Source organism: Epinephelus fuscoguttatus, linkage group LG3, assembly GCF_011397635.1.
Source record: "Epinephelus fuscoguttatus linkage group LG3, E.fuscoguttatus.final_Chr_v1".
NCBI classification, from domain to species: domain Eukaryota; kingdom Metazoa; phylum Chordata; class Actinopteri; order Perciformes; family Serranidae; genus Epinephelus; species Epinephelus fuscoguttatus.
Genome location: NC_064754.1, coordinates 23,568,766 through 23,586,719, shown reverse-complemented (window position 1 = coordinate 23,586,719; position 17,954 = coordinate 23,568,766). Strand labels below are relative to the sequence as shown.

At 41.9% G+C, this 17,954-nt stretch overlaps 1 protein-coding gene across 4 annotated transcripts in view; it reads left to right on the top strand.

Moving 5' to 3' along the window:
• lrba (LPS responsive beige-like anchor protein) overlaps positions 1-17,954 on the top strand; it is a 238,092-nt gene that overhangs the window by 163,941 nt on the left and 56,197 nt on the right. For all 4 annotated transcript variants that reach the window (XM_049572340.1, XM_049572341.1, XM_049572339.1 and 1 more), the window contains exons 40-43: positions 8,200-8,317; positions 9,151-9,253; positions 11,296-11,411; positions 11,570-11,682. In XM_049572340.1, coding sequence (XP_049428297.1) covers positions 8,200-8,317; positions 9,151-9,253; positions 11,296-11,411; positions 11,570-11,682 — 450 coding nt within the window. The remainder of the gene's footprint in view (positions 1-8,199; positions 8,318-9,150; positions 9,254-11,295; positions 11,412-11,569; positions 11,683-17,954) is intronic.

The following is a 17,954-nucleotide window of genomic DNA, read 5'->3' as shown; positions in this document are numbered from 1 at the left end:
TTTGCTTTAATTCTCTCACACTCCAGCGTAGCTTCTCAGTTGTGTTTATTTATTTTTTTGACCTTGTAGTTTGTTTTACTTCCCTCGAGGCAAATAGGCCTTTATGTGTGATCAGTGATTACATCTTGAATTAGTTACATGATGGTAGAACAATTGTGCCTATCAATCATTGGTGGACACAAATGGTCTGCACTACTTATACTGAAGCCTGTTCACAATGTGTCCAGTTTTCTATCAGCATTGTCTGTTATTACTTATACATCAATGCTAGTTGTAATGGATAGCATATTTTAGCCGCATAGTATTGTTAATAAAGAGACAGTTTGATGTTTTCGGAAATTTACTTATTGGCTTGCGTGCAGAGAGTTATATTAGAGGACTGATTTCACTCTTCTCTCTGTCTGTTCAAGATTAGCCAACAGACAGTTAGCTTAGCTTATCTGCTAGCCTGGCTCTGTTCAAAGGAAATATCACACAAGTCCGAATACCTCTAAAACTCAGAAATTAAAGGTTTACTATGCAGGACTGTTTAGTCACTGTTTGGAAACACAACCTTCACACTAGGTAACTCCTCCAAATACTGCTTGTACAGACACTGCAAGCATCTATTGTAAGAACGTTATATTTGTTGTAATGCAAAAGCTAATACTTAAGCAAGCTAACTAAGCTAACCGCTGAAACCTACCTGTCCAAGAAGCAGGCTAGCTCTGCCTCAATCTCCATCCTCTCTTTCAATTTTCTCCACTGAAAGTGAAAGCCAGCCCCAGATTTCCTCTCATTTTGTAGTTAGCTTTGTTTGCTTGGTGTTTTGCCTTGCTATATTTATGGGGGGGGGTTTTGGCGCTCTGTCTACCATTTTTATTCTCTTGGATGCTACTGCTACTACCTGGTCGCTACCTTTTTGATAAAATTGATTAAACTCCACCTGCTGGCTGTTATTAGGTGGTAGCTGCACACCACTGCACAAAGATTGCAGCAAAAGAAAGGTTCCAACCACAGCAAAATAATAAGAAAATTGAGGCAGAGAGCAGGATCTCTGCAAATAAATATGCCGCCATACACTTAAAGTAGGTCATGAGTGATGATTGAGACGGTTAACTTTTGTATGCTTTTCATTGCTTTATTACTTGGGAAATTCCTGCATAGTACACCTTTTAACATGTTTTTTCTTACCTTGTTTAATGTATAGCAAAACCAAAGTATAAAAACAACAGTTTGTGGTTTTACTGGTGAGTTGTGTGCAGGACTATTTCTTGGCTGGGAGCAGTGACGTCCTGGAGTTTTGTTGTCATCACAGGGTTGCCAGGAAACTCCAGAAATAAATACGACAGCGATATCAATCTTCCCATCTAACTCTGGGCAGCAAAATGAATACGTGTATTTCCCAAAATGTTGAACTCATTTTTCAAAGAATTTCCTTTGAGGTTGGTAACCTGGCTTTTAATTGGTCTACAGTAAGGTAAATCACTTTTATATCTTTATACATTTTTTTTATTTTCACTGCTTGCCCAGCTACACTTCTCCCATAGTTCAACAGTCATGGGGCACATGACTAGACAGAGATAGTTGTAGAGGCCAGTTGGTTAGATTGTGCTCTTGTTGAGGCACAAAGGCTACAGGGTAACTGCTGGAGTGTGAAAGTAGAGTCATGTGGCTGCACTGTCTTAAAGTCATATGATTCCAGGTTCTTACGGTGAGGGAGCATTGTTTTCCTCTTGAATGATTTGCCTATTTTACCCATAGCTCAGCTTCCAAACAACCACTCACCAGCCACACACCTTCTGTAATGGCTTTAGATTGAAACACAATCAAGAAATCTTTACAATAAAAATATATTGATGCATCATTCCGTCCCTCTTTCCAGTACAGTACTCTCAGCTCTGCATACTCTTTCTCCTCCTATCTTTTTTTCTGGCTATCACTCAATCTCAAAAACAAAATCTGTCTTAATTGGCTCCAGAGGGCTCTTGGAGGCTTTGTGTCAACGGTGATGAGGGTCCTGATTGGTCCAGAGGCACAGGCAGCCAACAGACCCTTGTTAGTGTGTCGGGGCCCTCGCTTGCTCGTTAGTCCGATGAACTCATTTACTGATGGGGGGTGACAAGGCCTCGTTTACCAGTGTGGAACAGAGGGTGGAAGGAGTTGAGGCGACGGGGGGAGGAGGGGCAAGGATATAGTGAGAGGAGGATTATAGGAGTTGTAAACGGTAGTATGTTTGTGCATACGCCAGGTGAGAGTGGCAAAAAGCCCTTAAATGTCAGTGTGTGTTTGTCCGTGCTTTCTTTCTCATTTGCTGCCGCAGTAAAAGCGCCATTAGCGTCTCGGTCCACTGAAACTCTGGTTATTGTAGATGGCTTGATTCTGTGGTCAGTCATGTGAGGAGGAGTCACAGACAGCATGGTGCAGATCTGACTATATGAAGTGGTTTACTTTGTGTTTGTGACTTTTAAATAAGACAAATGGAAGTCTCACTTAATTATAGAGAAACTCCAGTATTTTTTAACCTGGACTCTATTTTCCTATGGTTTTTGTGTCCAATTGACTTGTGGGAACAACAATTTTTAAAGCTGGTCCAGTATTGAGTGAGAGGCTGCAGCCAACAGCAGCGAAACAATGAACCCCATCAATTTATGTCCATTAGAAGTGCTTGTTTTTGTCACTGACAGGCTCACATTGTTATTTTAAGTGTCTTACAACATTACAGAAAGAACCCTACAGAGAACTGAAACGATCTTCTGTACCTTTTGTGTGTTTCTATGTCTTTTGTGTCCAAGTCTTGCTAGAGGAGAAGTCTTAAAATCAGCTAAATATTCAGCCATGACATTGAAAATCTTTCAAAAAAGAGTAAGATACAATTTCTGTACTCTGACACATCCAACTATTACTGGCACTCCTCTCTCAAACTGTCACTTGCATTTTCCGCTAGGCATGTAAATCGCAAGTTTCTTGGTTCTTTGGACAACGTTACGATATTTGCTGTTATCTTCTCCTCCTAATACCCTGTGTCCCCATATGGGGGCATCTCATTTTGGGTTAACTTTACCTTATACTTCAGTCTATTTACATCAGACCTGTTGTCCTCATTTGTGGACGATTTTTGAGGCATCTAGTGGTAATAAGAGCACAATACACTAATCCATATAAAAACAAGATGGCAGCCATCTCTGCCAAGTCAGTCTGCAGCTAACCCCGACATAAAGATGGACATGGTCTGAAACCTAATTAAATTTAATGGTTGAAACTCATTTATTTATGATTAAGAATGCTGGCAGTGTGATATGACAACACATTTGACCAATTTTAGCAACAGTAACAAGCTTAGACAGTGTAAGGAAGTACATATTTGAAGACATTAGGACCCTATAATTGTCTCATTTGAGGACGTTGGGACTTAATTATTGCTGACGATGTTACAATTTTTACTACTGATCCCAAATAGCAAGAGAAATTAAGAATGCATTCTAAAGAGAAGTTCGGGTCTCTGGAGGATATAGTCTGCCACGATACGATTTTTTGGTTTGATTCAGGGGCCTGTGATCGATATGAGACATATCAGCAAGTCTCCTCATTGTCTCCTTACTGTTATCTGCCTCGTGCTAGTTAGCTAGCACTGTTTGAATATTTAGGAAGGTATCCTTGGATGGAAATGGTTACACAGATGTGCTATTTGAATTTCAAAGTAAAGGCATATCTTAAAGACGACAGTATGTATCCTTGTTTTCACCTTGCATCGAAAGTATTGGATCGTTGATCACTGAATCGATTTATCGATCCACATCAATGTATTGTTACTCCCTTAGATAACACTCTTTTCTTCCTGCAAAAACTTACCTCTCATGAGATTTAACGAGACGTCCCCTTTACTGAGTCTTGGACACAAAAATGACCAGAACAAGTGAAAGGTATGGAAAAATGTTTCATGTCATTGTAGGGTCCTTTTTGTAGTGTTGTAAGACACTTACAATAACAATCTGAGCCTGTTAGTGGCGAAAACAACCACTTTTATTAGACGTAAATTGATGACCTGTTTCGCTGCTTCCAGCTGCGGCCTTCTCTCTCTCAATACTAGGCCATTTAAAAAAAAAAAAAAATTGGAATCTGCAGCCTCCATTGTTTGCATGCAAAAGTCATTTTGTGACATGTGGTTAAGTGGAGACTAGTGGATGTTGAGGGGTGTGGAGGCAGACAGCTTTTGGGAAATGAAAAGCAATAAGCAACTCTACATGCTGATAAGTCCACAGGTCTTTTTTTTTTTTTATTTTATTTTTTTTATGAATCCTATCAAGTTCTCCCAATACCGCTTGTCCCTCGTCTCTGTTTTGATGTTGATGGATCACCTCTCTTCCTCCCGCTCATTAATTTCATCACCTTATCTCCCACACCACTTCATTTGACCAAAAGGTAATAATAAATCCCTCATCCATTATCCTTTAACTGAGGCAGCCATGCGGAAATACTTAATAACAGGCAACAAATTGAACTTCAATCACCTCATTTTCCTTCAAGGATGCACAGCACATTAAACTCAACAAGCAAATATGCATACACCACTTATCAAACGCTGTTTATGCGCATTGTGCTTAAGCAGTGCTTTTACAAAAACAACACTATTGGTGTTAAAATTGGACTTTTTTCATATTTTATGACAAATAAGGATTCACTCTATCAGTGATCGGCAGTGGCTTCTGTTCTCTTCATCTCAAGTGTCTTATCAGCCCAAAAACACACACGTGCTCAGCCTGGCGACAGCGAAGGTAGTTGAGAGCCTCATCTATCTTGAACCACGCTGCTGATAGTTGCTCTGTTGCTCCTCCAGCTCTCCCCTAATTCAGCGCAGTTTCAATTAAATTTCATCTGTGTCATCATGTTCCTCCACTTGACTTTACTCATGCTTCTGAAGAGGCAGTGGTCGGTAAAGGAGCCTAGGTATGCGAAGGGAAGGGTGTGGAGAGGGTTCACTGGCAGCCACTGTCTGCGGGATTCAGCAGTGACAGTTTTTGTGTGTGTGTGTGGTTACACACCGCAGCCACAGTCACCCGGCCCCTCTTCATGTGTCCCTCTTCATTCCGCAGTCTTTTGGGCATCTGACAAAGACAAACGACAGTGCTTCAGAAATGAGCAGCAGCCCGGCGCACAAACAGGTTGAAAGAGGAGGAGGGAGAGATGGAGAGGGAGAGGCAGAGAGAAAGCATCGCAATCAAGACTAGTTCCTTTGTTTTCTGTTTGGCTGTGTCCTCTCCCGTGACGCTTTGAAATTGATCTCGAGACACACCAGACCTGAATCCATGGATAATGTTCCACTTGAAATGAAACATCAATAAAACTGCGCTTTATACGCAACCAATCATGTTGATGTAAAAGCTCCTGATCCCACTTCATGCTCCCTTTATGGAATCTTCTCTCTTATTCTCAGCCTAAATCATTTTATTTTTATCATTTTTAAACAGAACAACCCTTTTTTTGCTCAGATAGTGAAATGTAAATATGATGCAAGACGTAGCACAGTTTTGGTGTTTCGTTTTTTTCCATTCCTCCTCTGCTCCTGTAGCACTCTCATCTTGTTGAGCCTGACTGATCCAGTTCCACCATTATTATTTATCACAGAGGGAAGCTGGTGCAGCCATAACTCCAGCTCGGACAATAACCTCCACACCATTGTAATTTGTCCAGACGTGGTCAGAGCGGCGAGAGCATTACAGCACGGATAGTTTGTCACGCTCCTTGTCACCCTCTCAGCTTTTTCATCTGCAAGGGAAAGGGCGCCGCCGATAGGGACAATGATCTCGGGAACATAGAGTGCTATTTACAGCGTTCCAGGAGATTCATCGGTCCAGGGACAAATATGATATCTGGCTGCCTCCTGCTACTGTCATATCTATCTGTGGAATCAGAGACTGCAACTTTATCACTTCAGCCCTGGGCATCTTCTTGACATCCATCGTGAGGTCTATGAGTGTACTCCTGGGGATGAAATGAGTCAACCACTCCTTTTTGGAGGTGAAAGGTTACTCTCTAAGCACTCACTCAGTCATACACCTGGAAACAGGGATTTCATTTCTGATCAGAAAGAAGCAGAAGAGCTGCTTTTTAAAAAACTGAAGATAAAATTTGATGTATTTGGTCGGGAATGACGTACTACGATTTCTGTAGGGTTCTTGACATGCTAACTTGATAGCCATCATGTCTGTCAATAGAGAAAACAGATCAGGTGTCTCTGCCTGGTTGTCATCGAAATTCAATCGTCTCAACTCTCAACAAGACTGTAAGGAGTAAATGAGAAGCTGAGTGATTTGTCTGTTTGTACAGACTGTTATACTGTTTGAAAAGCAGTCCTCTATTATTCCAGTCGAAGGGCTAGCGTATTGTCAGATTTGTTTCTACGCGAGGTGTCGGTAGCTTAGTGGATAGAGCAGGCACCCCATGTACAAGGCTGTTGCCGCAGCGGTCCGGGTTCGACTCCAGCCTGTGGCCCTTTGCTTAATTTCTGTGTATCAAATAGGCAAAAGACAGAAAGCGTAAGAGCATTAATTGAAAGTTTTACGGGACTTAAAAATACAAATTTCATGATCGGACCATAGTTTACAGGACATATTTATACTGTGCATGTTGTCAATTACTCGAGCAGTAGTTCCCAACTGGTGGGTCCCAGTCGAAAAATGGGTCATGGGTCCATTCTGAATGGACTACAAATGACACAAACATTTCAAGTTTGTAAAAAACACACTTTTTTGAATTTCCAGCACAGAGCTTTTATTTTGAAGTGCCGTTTTCTGCTGTAGAGGGAGTGAATATAGACAGCTACTTGACAGAGACTACTTTGGATGTAGCCAGGCAAGCTGTTTCCCACTGTTTCCAGTCTTTACACTAAGCTAAGTTAGCTCACTGCTGGCTGTGACTTCATATTTGCTGTACAGACATAAGAGCTTCTTGCATTGTGCTGCTCACACTTACCAACAGTGTAAATTAAATGTAAGTGGATGATCATATGTTAGTTGCCTTATGGAGTCATTTTTCCTCGATGCTGATAAATTGTGTTGTTTACTCATCTGAGTGCTGCACTATCTTTGTGATGGGGTTGGCTACAGGCTGACGGTGACTGGTATAGTCATCTCCAGCCCCCTGTTAAGGAAGATAGGAAAGTGGCAGTTGCAGCCCCAGCCAGCTTCTCCAATCCACTAATCCACATTTAATTGAACTCCAGAGACTTTGAAGCGAGTCTGTGATGCAGGCAGATCTTATTCCTCACAGAGACAGCGAGGGAGAGGCTGTCCTCAGCTGGCTGGCAAAGGCCTCAGCTGGTCCCCTCTGCTGTCCCCTGCCTTTAATGAGCTCCTTTAACTTTACACTAGACCTAGCTGGCTGGCTCACATTTGAATATTTTTGATTAATAACACAGCTTCTGAACCATGCTGTGACGAGCTAAAGTGTCCCTTTTACCTTGCTACCGTATATCCCTTTACGCCCCTGCTGTCAGCAGACGCCTTTGAAACTAAAAGCAGAGGTGAAACAAAAGCCTGGTTAACAAAGCAGTGATAAGGAGGTTAGTAGCATATCTAAATGCTGGATTAGTAGGAGTATGAATCTTAGGGGCAGGGCCAAGCATCTGGGTCTGTCAGACACTGTGGCAGCCATGAGGACAAGTCACTCTGACAGCTACCGCGGTCTCCACGGGGACGGATTAAGCTCAGCTCATCGAAGCATTTTTAAATGTTGAGCTAGCTAACATAATATATCTTGACCCCATGTGTCAGTTACATCCATGGAAATACATAATATAGTTTAATCAGATGCTTAGCATGAAATAGGCTGTTAACCTCATCCTTGTCACAGCAAACAATACTTTACTGTTTCTTGTATATTTGCATTTTATTTTTCTGATATGCTGTAATATGGATTATCTTTTAGTGAACTAAACACTTCCTTCACTCCTTCCAGCTGAATAGTGCCCATTCTCTCGCTGAAGGGATCTCTTTTTCATTGAGTCTGATCAATATAAGACATTAATCGTGCTGTTCCGGCCGTCGTGCCATCACTTTGTGAAAAATGAACTAACCTCGCCTTCTGTCTGCTCTTCTTCCCTTCCCTTCCTCTCATCACTTATGTCCTTCTCTGGTCTGTTACTTTATAACATTTCCTGTCTTGATTCCCATTTTTATTATCCCCTTCCCTTGGTCTCTCTTTTCCTGTCCTGTCCCTCAGATTCTAGCTTACACAGAAGGTCTTCATGGAAAATGGCTCTTCACAGAGATCCGTGCTGTCTTTTCCAGACGCTACCTGCTGCAGAATACAGCTCTGGAAATCTTCATGGCCAACAGAAGTAAGACAGCACCTGATAATTACCTCTATATGTAACCGTTTTTATTGTCACCCTGATGGATATACGTACACATTTCTTGGTGTAAAAATACTGGAGACATTCTTGTCATGAGTTGAGTAGCAGTATGTGGAATTTATGAAGAAATAGGGCTAGGCGATAATGGCCTGAAATAAAATCTGAGATTTTTTTCACACCTAAAAACAAACAACAGAAGACAAAGGAATTATTCACATAAATTTTGCATTTATTTTAACAATTATGAACAAAAGCAAGCATGTGGATGATCCCAGGCTTTTTCAACTGTATATACAGGCATTATATCTTTGGTAATGTGAAACACCAACACACCTTTTATGCTTTTCTACTGGCGCCTCTGCTTCTCATGTGGCATACTATGGGGAAATGATTCCGCTAATGTTTTAGCAGGTGTTTTAGGGCAGCCAGTGTCTCATGCAGCTCGCAGTGCCACACACTTCTTCCACTGGGCTGCGTGCTTGTTTGAGATGCTGGAATAAATTCGTGCTGCTGCTTTAAGTTTCCAAAGACTTTAGACAAACTTTAGAGTGGATGGTGTTTGCTCGAGATCGGACTCTGCAAAACCAAACCACTTCCAAATGACTCAGGAGACTTTTTTGGGAACACTCCTCCAACTCCTCACTTTTTTTAGCCCATGCACTGTAATTCCCCAAGTTAAACTGAGAATTTATTGTCCTTTTTTTTTAGCATCGTCCTAAACCTTAAATTTTGATAAAATCAATTTATTGCCCAGCTCTAATAAGGAAAATGAGGATAATCCTTGAAATTACTAATTGTTTCTCCGTGCCTCTCCATAGCGGCAGTCATGTTCAATTTCCCAGACGCAGCCACAGTGAAGAAGGTGGTCCACAGTCTTCCTCGTGTTGGGGTGGGCACGAACTTTGGCCTTCCACAGACCAGGTGAGACGCACAGCTAAACACGGAAGTGCACAATAACTCTTTGTTTGTGGCACATTGTCAATGGTTGAATCCAAACATCCTCTGTAGGCTTGTGTGCTGCACATAGGGCACCACATCTGAACACATCAAAATATTTAAGTAATGGAAAAACAGCGGTGGTTAGAGGGAATGAAACGGGATAAGAAAACTTTCACATTCGTGTTACTTTTACACCGCAGACCTCCAAACTGAATGTTCTCCCTCCCTCTCTTGCTGTCATACGCACACAGGGGTTCGGTCACCGATTTGTCCGTCCCTCCCACTCTCTCCTCACCCCCCCAAAACATAATTGGCTTCACACAAACACGGTCCAGTTCATTTATTTGTGTGAAGCAAATAGTTGCTTGTAAGCCTGCAGGGCACACCACCCCTCCTCCTTCGCCCTCCCTCACATCACGTCTGCTCTGTGTCCGAGCAGGGCTGAAACCAAGCCCAGCCCAGCTGCTGGCGCGGCATAAGGTCCTGTGGAAATCAGGAGAAATTAAAGTAATGCCCAGGAAGTCCTTCTATGGCATATTTTAATTGTGTGATGTGACCACCGTAAGTCTTTAGTCTGATACATTACATGGAGGTGAAGGTGTAATTGTCACGTCTTTTTTATTTATATATTGTATATCCCAAAGTCACACAGATGCCTTAAAGGACTGAAGCACATGACACCCTCTATATTTAGACCCTTGGTTTGGATAGGTGGAAAAAATCACCGGGACAAACACAAAAGGAAGAAACCTCATGAAGAGTAAATATTTTCCCTGTGTTTTGGGTTAAAGTTTGCATAAAAATACACATAGGTTCCCGTAAATTACATTTCAACCTTTTGAAGACCTTTTTTGAGGGTAAGACTTTAGTTAAAGCAAAACTAAAAAAAGACTTGAGTACAAATGAAAGCCAGAGACACTGTAAAAATATGAATCTTTCCATAAAGGGATTTGTTTCAGTTTCATACTTTATATTGTGAAATTTTTTGTCTTCATTAATCTGAGCAATGACAGCTGTTGTCTGGTGGGATGTGTGAATATTTAGGGAGGTAACGTGTGAGACAGGAAGATTTAGGATCTATGGGAAATGTTTTCTCAATATTAGGAAACCAAAAATGCTGAAGCCTATGTAATCAGTCTGAGTATGTGCGTCCAGTAATGAGTCAGTGTGGATGTAGGACAGCGTGTGTACTGTATATAATACTGACACACACACACACACACACACACACACAAAGTTAGGATTTGTGTTGGACTCATTAATCAAGCTGGTTTGCAGGCCAGGTTACACCTTGCCTCTTTGACCTGGGGACAACTGTACAGGGCAGCTAATGCTAGTGCAGCACAAATTATTTAATGTCCAGAGAGCCACGGCAATAATTGCGCAACTACACTTCATTATCCATGTAATATATGGTTGCTCAAACTTGGATATTTTCCTACTGCCTTAAAAAAAATTGGCCAGTATCAAGCACCCTCTGTCTTTTCTCTTCTTTTCATGTGTTTACATTTAATTATAATGTAATCTATGTAATGAATGTAATCTAGATACAGAAACCTACGTGGAAAATATGCTAAAGCACATGTAAGATATAGTGTGTCTTGTAGTACACTCATATTTAGAGAGTTGTATTTTCACCTTTGAGAGGCCTAACGACTATAATCTCACACCCTGACAGTGATTAATTCCATCATTTTCCTTTGTTTTAATTGGATTGGGGGTCATTTGTTTTTGTCCTACTGCATACATCATGCCCTGGGCCCTTTGTGTGCGCACATGCACGCAAATATGTGTATTCAAACCAGTTTATTGCATATTTGTCTTCTTAATTAGCGAGTCTGTAAGTTCAAAAGATTTTTCATATAATGACATTTGTAATGCAGAAGTCTAATAAAGCCGGAGGCCCTTCTTCCAGCTGCTAATTGCTGTTCTTGTGATCTGCTGTGTGACTTTGTGCGACTTCACACTGTGTTACCAGAGCAAGAAACGCTTGAATGTCCGTTTTGTTCTCTTTCTCCTGGTAGACGTATCTCTCTGGCCACACCAAAGCAGCTATTTAAGGCATCCAACATGACCCAGCGCTGGCAACGACGCGAAATATCCAACTTCGATTACCTCATCTTTCTCAACACCATCTCTGGTGAGGACACCACCCGGCACCTGTTTGATGTTATTGCAGATTGTAGCATTGAGGATATGCACACAGAAATCTTTTTGACCTTGTGTTGTCAGTTCTTGATACTTTGATTTGTTTAATCTTTGTTTCTTTTTTTCTCTTTCTTTCTTTCCTTCCACCAGGCCGGACCTATAATGACCTAAACCAGTACCCAGTCTTCCCCTGGGTTATCACCAACTACGACTCAGAGGAACTTGACCTCACTCTGCCCAGCAACTTTAGAGATCTATCCAAGGTGAGACGCACAAGGCAGACTGTCTCTTCTCACTTTACTTGTTTTGTATTCCAGAATGGGAGGACTCTTAAGAAATACTTCACTCCCCAATGATCATTTGTGTATCAATTACTCACCCTGTCTTGCGTTGGGAAGAAAAAAAAAATTCTCACATGCCTCTATAGTGAACAAACTGTCCAAAAACAGAGAAAATTCTTGATGAATTAAGGGAACTGTGTTTAATGTCAGTAGAACTATATGAAAACATCCTTTAAAAAAACTTTAGCACAGCTAGTGCAGCATAATCCAAGTCATAGTCATGCAGTGATATTCTCAGCACCTCCCAAGGCATTTGGCTAAAACTGTCATATTTAAAACACGTCAGAACAGTCTCATGCACTGCTGAGTAGTGTGGCTACATTGGTTATGCAGAAATGTGTTAAATATGAATGTTTTAGGGAAAATGCATGTGTTTAGGAAGTACCAAGCATACGAGTAGATAAGTGAGACTTGGATTATTCTGTACAAATTGTATGAGAGTGTTCTCGGCTTGATATACAAATGACATTTGGGGAGTGAAAATTTGTAGTGTGTGTGTCTCTGTGTGTTTGTGTGGTTCCTAAAGTCCATCTAGTCGCTGTGTAATTGCCATTGATCATAGTTTAGTGAACCAGCTTTTTAATCACTGTTGGCTGATTGCTATCTCCTCACAGGTACAGCTCTGCCCTTCTCAGTCAGTTACTTAACAGTTGGATGTTTGAGTCTTAAAAGACTTAAAGTTACTGCAAAGTTTTAAAGCACCCACACTAGTATTAGTTTGATGTTTTTTAGACACTTTTAAAATCGGTTTTGTGTGTCTTTGGCATTACTCCTCCCCTTCTGTATGTTGGCAAGTCTAAATCCAGTGGTTTGCTCAGTTTCATGTTTTTGCAAATGTACAAAATTGGGTTAATACTGTGACACCTTTCCCAACATTGCAGGTGATATATAGTATGGATAATCTAGTTGTTGAGTTGTGTTGGCTGAGGCAGCCCTGTCTCTCTTCAGTCAAGACGGATTTTAACTGTACATGCTCTCTCCATGAGACTCCCATTTTCTGGTTTAGCTATCGTTTTCTTTCTATAATTCAAACTTCATAATTGAATTCTTTCAAGTTTGACCTTCTGCAACACCCCAGGAAGTGAAGTAATACTCCCTGGTAGCTCCAGGCATCAAGTGATTGGGCTTAAAACAATGAAACCTGCCCTGAGATGCTCCCTGGCACATAAAGTACACACTCACTCACACTGCTGTAACTGTTTAAAAGATTCTCCCCCATGTTGTAAGTAGACATGCAATTATTTACTTGTATGAACTCCCTGTCTTTTCTACACATACGGGGGAAAAAAACCTACTCCTACTACTTGCCAGCTCCCCTCGTTGGACTGAGCATCAGTTGTGCTTAATGTTGTCCAGTGGTGGGAGGACAGAGGATTAGTTTTAGAGTGAGATGATTGAGCGACTGTCGAGCTTCTGGAACGAAAATGGCTGAATAAATCAGCAATGGAAACAAAAAGGCATGTGTTAATGGACAAGGGATATGTTAGAGGAAATGCATTTCGGAGTTGCACTTGAAGGCATTTGTTTAGGTCCTGCGAGCATCCCGAGGGTGCTGCAGGGTGAAGGAGAGGTGGAGGTACTTTAGTGAGACAGAATTAAACATATTACTGTTAACATTGCATGTAAAAAATGCGAGGGGGTGTGTTGGTGGGAGTGAGCTGTGGTAGGTTAATGATATGATACAGGAAATCCAGGTTGTGTAATACATTCATGAGTTTTAATGTTTATTGAATGTCAAAATGCTGTGCAGAGGTTTATTATGAGACAGAATACTACAACTTGAGATTTATCACTGCAGAAATGATTTTATCCTTCGTCTTGACCAATGTAAGATAAACAGTAAATGGACTTGCACTTGTGTAGAGCTTCTAGTCCTCCACCACCTCAAAGCGCTTTCACACTATGAGTCATATTCACCCAGTCAATTTGGGGTACAGTATCTTGTCCAAGGACACTTGGGATGGGAGGAGCTGGGAATTGAACTGCTGATCTTCCGATTGATAGATGACACGCACTACCTCTTGAGCCACAGCTGCCCCAATGCAGTAGCATTATGATGTTTATGTTACAAAGTAATCCAATAGGCATGTATTATAGGCCTGTGTACATGTTATTGGCCAACAATCAAATACAGCGCATTGCCTAATGATGTCGCACTGTGTTTTGGCAAAAGTTGAGTCATGTCCAAATTTTTTGACAGAAAACTCAGTGTTTTTTTCTGCCACCGCTATTGGCTGTTATTTGGACTCTTCACTTCTGTTTGTTGCCCTATAAATTAGAGATTATAGGAGAGTTTGTAACTGGTCAGTGTGAGAATTAAAATGTGTCGTCACATCAAGATGAACAGTTAAATGGACTGCATTTATATTGCGCTTTTCTAGTTTTAGCAACTACTGGAAGCCCTTAACACCACTTACATACACACACACACACACACACACACACACACACACACACACTCATACACTCATACACTGGTGGCTGTGGCTACCACACATTCGCCTGCACATAAGATAAACATTCACACGCACTCACACACTGATGACACAGCTCAGGAACAATCAGGAGTTCAAACCACCGATCTTTCAATTGGTCAGTGACAGCTTTACCTCCTGAGCCAAAGCTGAACTCTGTACAAAAACGCAGTGCAAATTTGCTTTGACTCTTCAAGCAAATCCAGTGATAGCACGGGTTCCTTTGAAATTGTGAATTTTGACTTCTAATTTGGCTGTTACAAATTCTGGTGTGACTGAGCCTTTTGCCAAACATTCATTTTAGTCTTATGAAAGTGCGCACTGCTCTGACTCAGCGTCACATTTTTTTTGTTTATACCAATGTTTTGGTCCCTCTGGACCTTCATCAAGAGTGTTTTAGGGACTAAAGACTAAAGACTCGAGTGATACTTTCCAATGCACCTGCATCTAAGATAGTTGTGGATGTTCGAGTGTCTCCTTTTAAAAAATAGCCAGATATTCATTAAAATATCAGGGCTGCAGCTAACGATTATTTTGTCAGTAAAATGTCAGAAAATAGTTAAAACTGTATGGTGTATTTCAATGCAGCACTGCAGTCCTGCACATTTACTACAAACACACTAACCATCCACTCACATTTCCATTCCTTCACACCGCCCTGTCATACAGATTCAAGCACCCCAACAGTCAACACCTTGTCCCTTAGGTTCTCCCCAGTCCTGCTTTCACTTCCGATCTGCTCCTCTGTGCCTTTATCTGCGGTTTTTATCCCTCCCAGTGTAGCTTTACCCACTGTATGAAGCTGCATAATGCCTCTGTTTATCTGGCTTCATGTTGCCCAGTAGGCTGAAATGTGACAGTTGTACTTACCCCACAAACACAAACACAAACACACACACACACACACACACACACACACACACACACACACACACACACACAAACATGCAGCCTTCCTTCAGTTTCCTAGCTCGTTTCTGCCTCCCGCTCCTCTCCTTTGCACCGCCTTGGAGTTTGGACAGCTCAGCCTCTGTGCACAGTCAAGCCTCGCAGCCCCGGGGACTAAGTGAATGAAGGGGGGAGATGGGTGAAAGGAGGAGAAACAGAAAGACAATCTGAGAGCAAAAGAAAGAGGAGGAGAGAGTGTAAGAGAAGAAGAACAACATCATTTGCCGTCCTTTTTTTTTTTCCTCCTCAGAGAGCAGAATAGCAGCAGAGAGAGAAGGAGGGGAGGGAACGGGCCAATCTTTATTACATCTGTTTTATTCATGTTGTTGACACACGTGTGATATCAGTGTATGACCAGTGGACCGTGGCAGACTGCAGTGTCTGGAAAAGGGCAAGCAGCACTGTGCAGCCCCCCAAATCAACCCCCACCCCCCAATTCTGCACCCGCAATCATTTGTGCTCTGTGTTTCTTTCCTTTGCATCCTAATGCTTTCTGACCTTCACTGTTAGTTTCTTGCTCTATGTCTGCATCTTTCACCACCTTCCTTTGTTTCCTCTTTATTGTCCCAGTTCTCCTTCTGTTTGCCTCTCACTCTGTCTCTCTTTCTCACCATCCACATCTCTCTTATCCCCCCTTTATGTCACGTTGGTCGGCTGTCTCATATAGAAACAGGTCATCTGAGAAGCCTCCAGTGACATTGAGAAGCCAAATTGCCATGAACGTGTGTGTGTGTCACACACTGTCATCATCCCCAGCACAACAGAGGCCACACAGAATTTATGTTGCCTGCCGCCAGAGCCATTCTGACCCCAGGGACTTTCTTATCATAAACTCTAACCTCAACCTGACATCAAACGTCGACCCCCGAGATAACATTGTAGTCACGATAAGCACACACGAGAACTGACTGCAAGTGTTGTAACTCTCCTCTAGCCTTTTGTACAGCCTAGTCCTGCACACATTCCCCCCAAAAATGCACTTGTCCTATATATAGATAGCTGTAGGATGATTATAATGGGGGGTCATACAATACCTCTCAAGGCAAAAACATTGTCATTCTTGTTGTTGCACAGCTTTTAATGAAGCACAACAAACGATTAAAAGAATAATTAACCTCTTAAGGAAAGATTAGGCAGTCTGCATTTACATAGCAACAGAAATAGTGAGGATTTATCGAGCGTTCCCTGTACCTTTTGTGTTATAAGCTACTACTCACAGCCACATCAGCTAATGGTGTATTGATTTCACCATACGCGCCCCATATGTTTATCCCCCAGGCCCTCCACACCATTTTCACTGTTTAAATAGGACATTATACATAAACACTCCTTTCAAAAGGCTCTTTTGATTTATGACTCAAAGCCCAAGTGATGCTCAAATTGTCGGTAAGCCATTATACTTCATCACCGGTGACCCATTATTGTTTTAAAAGCAGAGTAGCACTGGATAATGTTCTTATAATAGTGCTCAGGAATGATTCTTGTTGTTCTGTAGGGCAGTGTTTTCCCTCTGAGTGTTCATTTTGTTTGTGTTCTCAACCTGGGGAGAATTTGGGGGGCTTCCAAGTTTTCATATTGAATGAATTCACTATTACATATCAGGTGGTTCGGCATACAAGAAGCATTATGTATAATCTTAATTATCTGTAAAATGTTTCCATGAGTGACTTCTGTGCATGGAGTAGGTGTTTTGCAGTTTGCAAATCAGATCATAAATGGTGTTCCTGTTTTGGCTACTGTTATTATTTCTTTTCTTTCCTCACACTATCTTTAAATGACTCGGTAACACCATCACCATCTCCACTGTTGATGAAGAACTGATTAGGACTAATCCGAGATGAATTCTCTGATCTAATTCTCTGTTTTCCCCTTCAAAGCACCAGCACATCTCCGTTCTGTAGCTTTCTCGCTAGTCTAATTAAAACTACGAGATTGGTTCATTTATCTGAGCCCTCATCAGAGCGCTATTCTTTGCCACGACATATTAGGCCAATCTGTGGTGGGGCGGCAGCAGGCACTCCATCAGCACACTGCCGGGTGCTCCGCTCTGATGTACGGCGCCGTCATCCGCCGCTCTGTTGTAGCTACTGTAAGCTGAGAGCAGTAGCCCCACAGTAATTTACAGCAGTAAACAATGTCGGGCTCGCGCAAACCAACAGCCCCCACACGCACTCGCACACAATTCTCCGTCTCGCTCTGTCACTGTGGCACTTTCAGTCTTTTTTTATTTTATATGCCTCCTCTCCCTTTTCTTTTTTTAATGAGCCGACTGTTATTAGGGCTATAAATCAGACCAATGGGCCTGATGTATAATTCACTGTGTGTACTCACCCACCCCCAGTGGCCCTGAGGAAGCCCACAGTGTATCACTGTCAACGCAGAGCTGCACAGTGTGGTGGCACGAGGCGTTTTGCCACATATATCCGCACACACTCAGGAGCACTATTTGCAAAATTACAACATATATATGCACACACCAAACCGAAAAAGGCAACCAATTCTGCACAAATTCTGTGTGCATCCCTCCCACCACACACGGATACATGAACACAAGCATGCCCCATTACACCAACACAAAACAGTAGCCATAGCACAGATCAATATCAGTGCCTGGCCCTGGATGAGTCTTGCTGTGACAGGCACCCTATGATATGAAAGAGATTCAATTGATCCACGCCCTACTAGGCTCTCATCCTCAAAAGGCCATCATTCCATTACCATTGATCTGCTCTGTGTGTGTGTGTGTGTGTGTGTGTGTGTGTGTGTGTGAGA